The sequence below is a fragment of the Solanum stenotomum genome, chromosome 1 (genome assembly GCF_019186545.1).
Source record: "Solanum stenotomum isolate F172 chromosome 1, ASM1918654v1, whole genome shotgun sequence".
Classification (NCBI taxonomy): Eukaryota; Viridiplantae; Streptophyta; class Magnoliopsida; order Solanales; family Solanaceae; genus Solanum; species Solanum stenotomum.
In genome coordinates this window covers 13,104,552-13,116,573 of record NC_064282.1, presented here as the reverse complement: position 1 = coordinate 13,116,573, position 12,022 = coordinate 13,104,552, and the positions used below count along the sequence as shown (strand labels likewise).

The following is a 12,022-nucleotide window of genomic DNA, read 5'->3' as shown; positions in this document are numbered from 1 at the left end:
AAAATCTAACTAACAATGGAATGCACACGAGTGTACAAAGAACTAACTAAAGTAATCTATAAGCTAACTACACCTAACTGGGCCCCCATAAGCCCAGAAGGTACACTCGTGCGCAAGTTAAATAAAAACCCGAACGGACCCCCATAAGCCCGACGAGTACACAGAATAACTATAACTAAAGAGAATTGCATATGAGAACCCAAGAACGGAGAACACGAATCAGAACCTCAACCCCAATTAGTAAAATCTTACAGTACGGAGCCGGACCTCGAACCGGATGCTCAGCAGAAGTACCCAAGTAACCAATCACAAGTAACAAGTATAAGAGGCCGGAACTCTAACTGGATGCTCTATATAAGTATTTGGGCAATAGAGGCCGAAACTCTAACCGGATGCTCTATATAAGTATTTGGGCAATAGAGGTCGGAACTCTAACCGGATGCTCTATAAAGTTGCCACTGTAGCTGCTGAAAAAGTCCCAATCGATCTATTCTCATAAATGTCCGTGGATCGCCGTCCACACCTAGCCAATCAATGAAAGTCCTTGGAACCGAATTGAAAATCAAATTCAAATCGCAAAGCAGAACTAGTGTCGCCGACGTAACTCTTGAAGCTGTAACATCGGAGAAATAAGGATAACTATAGTCGGAGAAAGAGTATCACCTAACTAAGGCCCAAACAATCAGACTCAAGTCTGCTACACCAGTCTACAAGGATCTAAGCCGGCCGAGCGACGTCAGGGCAAAACTAAGGCCTATTGGATCCGAATAATGTATTTCTAAGGCAAGCCCTAGTCAAACCTAAACTAAGGCCCAAATGCTTCAACAAATAGTAATTTAAGCATGCGAGCACTCCACATAGCGAGAAGGGTCAATTAATAACACAAAACATGCTCACATTTACCCGATAATTCTCGAAATAGGCCGAAAACATGATTTCCAAACACTTATGCATGATTCAATCACTACCAACCCAAATCCCAACTAATCAACATGCATTCACACTCTCAAGCTCAATCTAAGAGAGGGAAACCATAGCCTACCTGTAGGCCAATCATACGCACTCCAAAATCACTTCTCCGAAGCTTTCCCTTTTCGAACGTCCTCGAAACGCTGCCCCGTTATCAAAAATAGAATCACAACGTTAATACGGTCATTTAGACACCAAAATCACAACAAACGGAGACGGGTCAATTTTGGAGTCAAAACGGGAATCGTGGGACCCGCACAGGAAATTCCAAAATTAACCCCAAAAGTGGGTCCTAACCAGTTCCCCCAGCTCATGTCCCAAAATGGGACACAATTCGGGGCTCGGGAACAACACAATATCAACATGCAATTGAAACCCAAATTTTCTCAAAAATTAGAAATGGGACAGCAGTTGAATCAGTGTATTTACCAGAAACTGAAGGTCTACAGTGAAATGCGACAATACCACGACGTTTTTCTCAAAAAACCACTCAAGATAGCCTCAAAAATCACTGAAATCGGACCTAGAAAGGCTGAGAAAACAAATCTCAAAATCTTCCAAAATCAAGCTCACAAAAAGGGTGCGGTAGCAGGTGTTTTTCGAAAATTACCTCAAACGGGGACTCCAAATCACTATCCGAGCTCACCCACACGTTGTCCTCGAAAAATCTCACAACTTTGCCTTTTGAATCGCCCAAATCGGTTGAGAGATGAGAGAGTCATGAGGGTTTGAAGTTTGAGAAAGTTAGCTGATTTTTCTGCATCTTATTGCAGATTTTCTGCACTTTTCCCAAAAACTAAAAACTCCGACGGGCTGCTCTGATCTAGTTCGGAACTCCGTGCATGCAAACGAGATATGCAACCATACCAAATTCGATATTCCAGACTCAACGCAGTCAAAATTTCCATCAGAGGTCATTTCGATAAAAAGTGGGTCCCACTTCCAAAAGTCATTTTAAGTCAAAACCTACAAAAGGGCTCAGAAAGATATCGAAAGCCTTCAGACACAAAAGAAGGGTCAATCTAGACCAAACTCGACATTCCGGAGCTAACCACGCTGACGGAATTCTCATCCGAGCGCGTTTACTCAGAATGTTGACCAAAGTCAAACTTAGGCTTAAACTTAAAGTTAAAACGCCTAATCGCACCGACTCACACTGAAAACCTCAGGAGTCATGTCGACCATGCTACTAGCCTAAAATGACCCTTCCGGAGCTGATGGAATCGTCAGAATTGGATTCCGATGTCATCTTCTTGAACTTTTGATCGAAAATGATCGTTCAAGGTTCATAAGCTCCAAAACACAAAAACTCGCACCAAGACCAAACGAACGACCAGGTGACCGAACTGTCAGTCCCAGCAAGTCATAAATGACTTGGGGTCGCTAGAGGAACGCTCTAAACGACACACAGAAGGCAAGACACAGAAATGACCAAGAGGGTCATTACAGGAACTCACCCCAAAAAACATTTTGAAAACACTGATTTATACTAAACTTCTTCAAGTTTTTATCATTCTGATCTAAAAGTGTATGCTTTTTTTTAGATCTTTCTGCTTCTGCGTTCAGACACGTATGTTTGAATTTTTAGTCAATTTTTAAAATGCGTTCGATCATGTATATGATTGAGCGCAAACATATATAAAAAATCAAGATGATGCTAAATGAGTTTGTTTATATTTGCTATTGATGTGACAAATTAATATTTGAGGTTTGTTCCTTATGATACATGAAACTTATATTTCACACTTGAACTTGTTCGGAGCATATTTGGGTATTGTAATTTGAAGGATACATTTATTATATTTTGGAAAATTAAAAATTTCATACGCACATGATTGAAAATTTGGTCAATTTTAACATCACAATCATACATGAGATCTTTTTTAGACACACCACTGAAATTCTAATCAATATTAACATGTGCTTTAGCAATGTATAACTGAAAGTCTGAAACCAATGCATACATGAAAAGAATAAAAGGGGTGTTAGGTTTGTTAAATTTATTGTTGTTTTGACAAATTAATAATTGAAGTTTGTTCTTTATAATATATGAAACTTTTTTTTTTCAATTTGAGCTTATTTTGAGTAGCTTTGATTATTGAATTGTTGAAATTTGAAGAACAAAATAAATTAAGACACACATAATTGAGATTTAAGACAATTTTAAATGTACATCAGATGTGAATTTTCAATTTTATTAGCAAAAGGTGTTTAATAACACGATTTTAAATTTTAATAGAGATGAGGTGTTTAATAGGTCACACCTTGAGATGAAATGTTTAAATTAAAAATCGTGTCAATTTTAGGTGTCTTTGTATATATTAAGTTTTAAAATAACTATTTCATCTGTGTCATTTTACTTGATCCTTACACTAAAAATATATTTTTCTTTTTACTTATTAACAAATCAAGAGATCTATTATTTTTCTTTCCATATTTCTCTTATCATTAGATACTTATATAAAATAGTAGTCAGACTTAATTTTTCAAAAATATAATTCATAAGAATAATTTACTAAAAACAAACTCCAAACAAATACTCTTCCAGTAGGAGTGTTAAGTCAACACATGCCAAATAAAACAGGAAAAAGTACATCAATATTAATCCAACCCTACAACTCTTGATAGTGAAATTTGAAATTTTGATCAATTACAACACAAAATTAATGGTGATCAATATAATAATCAACATGATCATCATAAATTCTTGATGGCTAGGTTTGTTTTTTATTTTCATGAATAGGTTGGTTAATCCTATTTCTTCTCTTCTGCATAAATATATGTAGAGATTTTTTGAGTGATAATCCATAAGGCCTATGCAAATGAAATTGAAAAGATGATGTAATTTCCAAGTTTGATGATTTCGTTCCTCCTCTTGCAAGCCATAAGATGGCTAAGGCCTACACTTCACAAAATCCAACAACTTTATTAGAACACAAGAAAATATTTTCCAATATAAAACAGTGATCAAAATTAAGGTAAGAAATATTTACTTTGGAAATTAAGCTAATAAAAAATCAATAAAGTTTGATGATAAATAACCTTTTGAATAATTTAGACTTATTTTTTTTCGTTTATTTTTGTTAACATTATTGGATACCAAAAGAAGAAGAAAAAAAACACTTCATGTTATTTATTTTCAATTGATCAATATTGTGAAGCTGTAGTTTAAAAACGTAAAGTTTCTTTAAAATGAAAATAGCAATGATAAAATTAACATTAATATATATATAAAAAAAATTACCTGGAGTTCAGATGCATCATATACCCCAACTTGTGCATGGTGAAAAATTGTGATATGTTTTATTGTTGACGAACGCGTCCTGCATAACAATTCGCACATATAGCCACATAGTTATATTAAACCAAAATCATATTATTATCAATCGGCCAATACTAAGAATTTAATTTGATAAAAAATTTGTTGATGGAATTCACATATTTTACTAGCTAGTAGAATAAAATAGTCGATATGTATACAAGCTAGTCACACTAGATATCGTAACAATAAAAATAAAATAAAATACAATGATATGAGAGATAATATATAACAAATTTTCAGATGGAATTAAGAGACTTACATAGAATGATCATGAGGCAATGGAGGGGAAAGTTGATGGACAAGTTTGGATTTCTTCTTCATGTCTATATATAATAATAATAATAATAATAATAATAATAATATTTCTTCACTTTTTAATAACTCTTAGTTTTTCAATTGCTTATAAATTGAATTGTATAAGTTACACCAAGAAAATTAAACAAAGTAGAAAAAGCCTAGTATAGAATAATAGTACTATTTAAAAGGATATTATTAGGTTTGAAATCCATGAAAATTTTGCTACTATCAAAGTCAAGAAACATCACTATATAAAATAAAAATATATGTCATGTGAAAACATGTTGTCCACATGCCTAATTACCCTGCCTACCTAACTTACTCTCACACGTTTAAATAAACTAAATTATGTCATTATGACTTCAGTTTCAAATCTCAATTTAAAAAAAATATAAAACTTGACTCATGATAAATTTATATTTTGTAAAAAAAAAGTTCATTATTTAAATTTGCAAAAAAATAATAAAAAATTCATGCTCGATGTGAAGAGATTATATTGTTTGTACTATATGTGGAAGAATTATATTAAAAAACAAGTATTTGTTGCTATTATTGACTGGTGAATATTTGTAGAATTTTGTGTGTTTGAAAGTTATTGTAATATCATGTAATCAGAAATATTTATTTATAAAATAAACATGGAGTACTATGTGATTTATTTATGTTGCACCTTACGATATTTCGATATCTTAGTTTGTTATTATGTAAGGTTGTATAAAAGTTGAGGGAGTTTTTGATAGTTTTCACAAATTCTAAACCTTTAATATATGTTTATGAGAAGAAAAAAAAAACAACTATAAAAGTCAAATTGCATATCCAAACAAATTTTCAATTACAAATCAACACGATTTCAAATTGCTTGTTTTCATAATTTTAAATATTCAATAAATTCAATACTAAAACCCTATAAAACCAAAATCATTTAAATTGTGGACCTGTCTCTAATTATAGTTAAAAATAAATCTCTATTATAAATTATTATTAATTAGTAAACCTTATATCCTTAAAAAGGATAACAATCCCCTCAACATCCTACAAAATGATCACCTTTTGAGTTTTGTCATTATTAGTATAACATTTAACTACTTATACAAATTCACAATCCCTAAACTTAATAAAGATCAATAATTATAAAAATAAACTTTATTTTCTCATCAACTTGAGACAAATGATTCCCTTAACAGAAATGGAAAGTTGTTCCTTTTTAGTTGATTTTATTCTTTTGATGTACCATTCTTCACATCTTATAGATTAATTAACTAATTAGGACACATAATTACTTGCCAAAAACAGACATAAAGTCACATTTAACAAAAAGTTATCAATTGTATTAATGATAAAGAATAAAATGATTTACTTGAAAAGGATTAGACATTATTTCATCACATCTATATATCATTTCACCCTTCCCCAAACATTCAGTACCTCTATGGTACCATGACTTACCTATGAGGAGTATGAAAGAGCAATTCTACATGATCTTCGAAAGAAGCAAAAGAGCCAAGGAGCATTCTTGAATCCTGATCAAGCCCGAAGATTGCGCATTCGATCATCGAGCGGCGCATGTACACTCTTTCTTTTTATCCCACCTGATAATTCAATAGATTTTTTTCAAGCAATCACAGTAGCGGAGTCACGATTTTTATTAAGGAGCTCAAAATATATACATAGGAAGAGATATATAAAATAATTTAATGAATAAAACCCTCAACCCTACCTAGCTCTGCCTCCGCTAACACCCTAGTAATGTTTCTTGGACAAACTTGAGTTGTCATGAGGTTCAACTAGTCTTAAAATACTTTCCTATTATGGAAAGCTAGTTGTTTGGTACACCAAGAATTTATGGGTTTGTTAGGGCTTTCATTTTACAAAGAGAAAAACGAATTGAATTCTTTCACTTTCACTTTGATGCGGACAAATTAAATGTACCTAATTAAATGTTTATCTTAGGCACTTTACTTGGTAACTAACTATACCTTTAGGTATCTTGCTGTCATGAAATAATAGGAGGCGTATCAATTATATTATCCTTAAAGATATTTCATCGATTTAGAAGAAAAATTGACTTCATATAAATAAACATCTCATCATCAATATCAGATTGTTATTGGCAATTAAAAATAAGTAAATGCTAATGAATAATGAAGGGTATATATATATATGTTACATACGCTTTGAAATAATTGGAATATTTGATATGATTTGCACTAATTGATTCAAATTTAAGCTAATTCAAAATGATGGTTGGCCATTAACGCTATTCACAAGATATATCACTATCATATATTACAAATTATGATGACGATAAATCAGATGACACAAAAAGCTATATAGAAACGTAATATTGTTATATGATTTGACAATTGACCTGAAAAACTAAACTAAAATAAAGCATAAAAATTTTAACAAAATTTTTTAACGACTACATTATTGATACTATTATGCTCGCAAAACATGTGTCGACACATATCACATGGTACACTTTTTAATTTAAGCAGAGGATGTAAGAAAGAGCATGTGTGTCTAAGCTTACCAAACAAAAGTTATGTGAAACTCTTTTGTGATGTCAAATACTCTTACAAACCAATCTTTAAGTTGGCCATACAAAAACAACCAAATTGTTGATGGGCTATGTTTGAGTTTCCTTTTTTAGAAATAACATTGATATATTTGAAAAACATGCATTTTAAACATGTTGTATATGCTAAGAAATTTCTGGTTGCCAACTTTAATTCAATTCAACTTATTTTCAGTTTGTTTTTTAGTAACATTTAAAGTTTTCGACCTTGATGATCAAGTTTAATTTAGGGTTATATATAATTTGTTGGAAATCTATATGTACAACGGAAGCATATCATAATCTTACTACTTACATGAATAATAGATAACCAATAACGCTTATGCTAAAACACATAATTATGCTAGAACATATATCAACAATTGCCTTGTTGTTGTCGCTTGCTCAATTTGAATAGAATTTTTTTATTTTCTTTGAGCCTTTTTTTTCCTTTGTGTAAAGGCATTGGTCTTGTATTCTGAAAAGGCACGTGTCTTTCCCGAGCACATACCCATTGGCAATAAATTTTGGGGGCTTTTTGAGCGAAATTATTTCATACGCGATCAGATAAGTAAGAAGATTAAATTCCTTAAGAACATATAGTGAATTAATTATGAGGTCTCGGAATCTCATTTTCTATTTGTATATTACAATTTACAGAAATTATTTATACATAAATATTATTTGCGTTTTTCTAGTTTACAGATTATGTTTTAGTTTCTGATTCCGAACACAACATATAACAACTTTTAATGAGATGTAATGTTTATAGCTATTTCAAGAATTTCCTCCTTATTATTAATTATTTTTGGTTTGTGAACATGCATTTGCTGAAGATCATTAAGAGAAGAAGAAAGAAATTAGTTCATGAAAATTAACTTAATTAATTTGATATTTCTAAAGCATATAATAGGGACGTTAGGATTGGACCAAATTTGTTAAGTCTGAGAGGAATTAAAGGTTAAATGTGCAATATTCAATAATAAGTGAACTGCAGTTCACAATCAAAACTGCATTTTCCAAGAAAAATAAATTAAAACGAAGGAAGAATTTGGCGGGAAAATGTGGAAGCAACTTTGAAGTTGAGACCCAAAGGTTCAAAATTTTCGAAGAGAGAAAAAATGGCGGAATTTGAAGATGAAGAATTCCTATCTCAGGTCGCCGCAGCAGAAGCAGAAGCCCTTTCCACCGCCGCCAAGCGTCGGAGGATAGCTGCTTCCGTAACCACTACCACTACCACCACCGCCGTTACCACGCCAAAGTTCAACGTCAACACTAATAACAATACCAGTGTGGAAGAAGGAGCTTATCTAGCGGTTCTGAAAGGGAACAAAAGTGTTCTATTCCAACAAAAAGGATCTACGAATACCTTTTCTACTCCGATTAACAACAACTACAAAGCAAATAGCAGCAATAACCGGTCTAGTTCCGATGCTGGTGATTCGTGCTTTAAGTGCGGGAAATCAGGGCATTGGGCTCGCGATTGCGATACTAATCCACCGACTGATGATTCCGTGAGCTTTCCTGAGAAGATATGTGCGTGTGGAATGGGTAGTTGCCTTGTACTCACTGCCAATACTGAGAAGAATCGCGGCCGTAAGTTCTACAAATGCCCTATCAGACAGGTACTACCACTTCAACATTATGTACAATTCTTTCATTCTTCTAGATTTGTATTGGAACTTAATTTTCTAGGTGAAAAAGGGAAAATAGTGTCTATCAATCAACATATTTGCCTGTTCTAACCTATAACCTTTCTGGTATGCTATTGTGAGTGCTAAAATTTGAGTATCCGGACTTCCAGTACTGTGTAAATTTCTATTCTAATCCAGATCTGAATATTTTCTCAGGAGAATGGTGGTTGTGGATTCTTTGAGTGGTGTGACCAACCTCCGGTTATTGATTCTCTGACCACCCGAGGCTCGAGTTACACTGTTAGCTCCACCTTCCCGGAACTTTCATGTCCATGTGGTTCTGGGACATGCCTAGTTCTGACAGCCAAAACAGGAAAAAATATTGGTCAGCAATTCTACCGATGCCCATCGAATCTGGTTTAGTATCACCTCCCTTTTCTGTTTTACTAGGTCTCTACATAGCTTAATGAGATTAAATGTCTAACTACTTGAAATGCTTCACAATGCATAGATATGTACCTGTGTAACATAAGCTCTTTTGATTGCACAAAAACCTTTTATCATCCAGATCAGTTGATATGTTACCCTTAATTTCCTGCTTTATATAATGTCCTGATAATGACACAAAATCAGAATTCAGAAAGTAGTTCTAGGAGCTCATTGCTGTCTAGAATCAATCGGGGTGAATAAACTGATCAAGTCTTTTGAGGGATGATTGGTTTGAAGGAAAAGAAAAGAGTAAAGTTGTTTAGAGCAAAATGAAGAAGGCTCAAGTGGTCACTTGCAAGTTTTTGGCAGGTTAGGTGAACAGTTTTGTACTCAGGTGGTATTGGATAAATATTGTAAACAAATTTGTACCACCCAGATGGTAATTGGACATATATTGTAAACTAATTGTATTCAGTTGGTAATGAATAGAGTAATGTCAAACAACACAAATCTTCAATAGTAGATTAGGGTGCGAGGATTGACAACTAGGTATCTTAGGTGAAAACTTGACTTTGATTTTTTCCATTCAAATATCATGCTTTTGTCTGCAGTAGGGCTCGAAGCCCCATGATTTGCGCCTAAACCACATATCACGTGTTGGGTTCTTTCCACCAGCCCTCATAAATTTCTTGGTTATTAAACAGAATCACACTTGAACTTGTGACTGCACATAGTCTTTTGCCTTTGCCTTTGAATAGAGGTTATATCAAGAAACTGATGATTGATGGTACTGTAGAATAGCTTGATCTCATCCGGTGTTTTCAAGCTTAAGAAAGCTCTAAGGTTTGTTGGAACTTTAAGCGCAAATTGCAAATAAGGTGCAAAGGGAGAAAAAAAAATTACAAATATATATTTTTAGTCCAAGACTAATAATTCTAAGCATGAATGACAAATAAATTGAATTTTTTTAAACTATAAGGTGAAATATCAATGTTTAGTGTTGTATCTTCAGAAGAGGCTCAACTGGCAAGGAAAAGCATGCCTTAGAACCTTGATGGCAACACTGAAGCGTACATTAAGCGAAGCGAAGTGCTCAACACATTTTGAGCATTGCTTCAGGGCTTAAGTGCGCCTTGACAACACTGATCTCATCTGGAGTTCAATGAGAACTCAATATGAGTATGACTGGTTGAACTGTTGAAGTTCTAATTTCTTAATCATAGTTAAGAAAATGGACCTACAAGGAGATAGTAACTCATTTCTTAACCAACGTGAGTCACTTTTAACACCCCATGCACTCCAGAAATTGTTCAACTTGAGTGCGGATAACATAAGAGGAGGCCAAACATTAGTAAACACAACAATAGGGATGGGTTTGACTCTTATACTATGTCAAGAAAATAGACCTTAGCTTAACTTAATCTAGAAAGCTAGTTCATGACGTGAAGGATTGATCAAAGCTATCTAAAGGAGAGCACAATCCACTTTCTCAACTAATGTGGGCCACCCTAACAAACATGTTGTATATACATCATGGATCATGACCAATTTCGGCAGTGATTTCAATAACTGAAAAATGAGGTATCCAAAGATGTCGTGCATTGTGCTCTAGCACATGTGCATACAACAATCTAAGTGTTCAATTTCAGTTCCCAGTCTTTACCAACAAGTTTATTTGCTGCAGATTCATAAAAAAAAAATGTCTGCGGCAAGGTTACTGTTTCTATTTTTCTTTTGTTTTTTGTTTTTTTCTTTCTTTTCTTTTCTGTGGTATCAAAGGAAGGTAGCCCAATTACAATGTATTCATTATGTTTATGTCTGCTAATATGTTGTTACTGTTCTTAGGGAGGTTGTGGGTTCTTCAAATGGTGTAATGACAACACGACCAATGCTAGCTTCTCAAATTCATCTAACTGCTCTCAGACTTACCCAAAAATGGATGGGTCAACCAACAAAATCAACAATTCAGTCACTTCCTGTTTCAAATGTGGCAATGCTGGGCACTGGGCTAAAGATTGTCCACAGTCGTCTTCTCAACGCTCTGCTGCTGATGGAGGAGTACAGTATTCCAATTCAAGCACTTGTTTTAAGTGTGGTAAGCCTGGTCACTGGGCCAAGGATTGTTCATCCAACTGATTCCAGAGCAGTGATTGTGCGATGTGGATTCCCTCGTGGTTTGATGACATCTGAGCACTGCTATAATTTTGATGTAAATATTGCCACCCCAACCTTCTAGGAAAAGATGTTTTGTTTTCTTTGAATACTGAATCAGCTTCAAGTTGCAGTTAATGAGTATATGTGATCTTGGATTTTGCTGATATTTCAAATGTTGACCTCCATGTTAGATATGACACTATGTAACAGCTTTCTTCATTGTTTTGCTGTTTAGTGATGGTTTAATAATCCCATTTCCTCTAAATCTTCCAATTTTCCACCTTTGGGACATGAATATGTTTAACTTTGCTATAAAAAAAAAAGGGCTAACCCATCGGTGGCCCCCTAAACTTGGCTTCAACTTTCACTTGGACACTTTAACTAGACTTTGTTCATTTTAAGCACTTCATGTCAAACCGCATTTTAAGTGCGTACATCTAGACGCCTCTTATGTGGAAAAATAAACAAATTGGTATGTGACACGTGGAAATTTTATTTTATTTTTAAAAATCTCAATTTTACTTTCTTTTTTCCTTTCTTCCAGATCCCAAACCCCATGCCCCCACCTCTTTTCTTCTTCTTCTTGCGCCTCCTTCCCCTTCATTTGTTCTTCTCCATCAAAAAGGCAAGAACATAGGTTAGTTTACAAAGTAAAATACG

General features: G+C 33.8%; 2 protein-coding genes across 2 annotated transcripts; one reads left to right on the top strand and one right to left on the bottom strand.

Moving 5' to 3' along the window:
- Positions 1 to 3,638: 3,638 nt before the first annotated feature.
- LOC125853080 (uncharacterized) lies at positions 3,639 to 4,612 on the bottom strand. Its single transcript, XM_049532754.1, has 3 exons — positions 4,551 to 4,612; positions 4,214 to 4,292; positions 3,639 to 3,869 (listed from the first exon to the last, which is right to left on the bottom strand). The coding sequence occupies exons 1-3, from the start codon at positions 4,610 to 4,612 to the stop codon at positions 3,684 to 3,686; spliced, it is 327 nt and encodes a 108-aa protein (XP_049388711.1). The 3' UTR covers positions 3,639 to 3,683.
- Positions 4,613 to 8,222: 3,610 nt separating this feature from the next.
- LOC125841949 (uncharacterized) lies at positions 8,223 to 11,624 on the top strand. The gene is made up of 3 exons (XM_049521142.1): positions 8,223 to 8,770; positions 8,996 to 9,196; positions 11,054 to 11,624. Exons 1-3 carry the CDS (start codon positions 8,267 to 8,269, stop codon positions 11,342 to 11,344), a joined length of 996 nt encoding a protein of 331 aa, XP_049377099.1. The 5' UTR covers positions 8,223 to 8,266; the 3' UTR covers positions 11,345 to 11,624.
- The last annotated feature ends 398 nt before the right edge of the window (positions 11,625 to 12,022 follow it).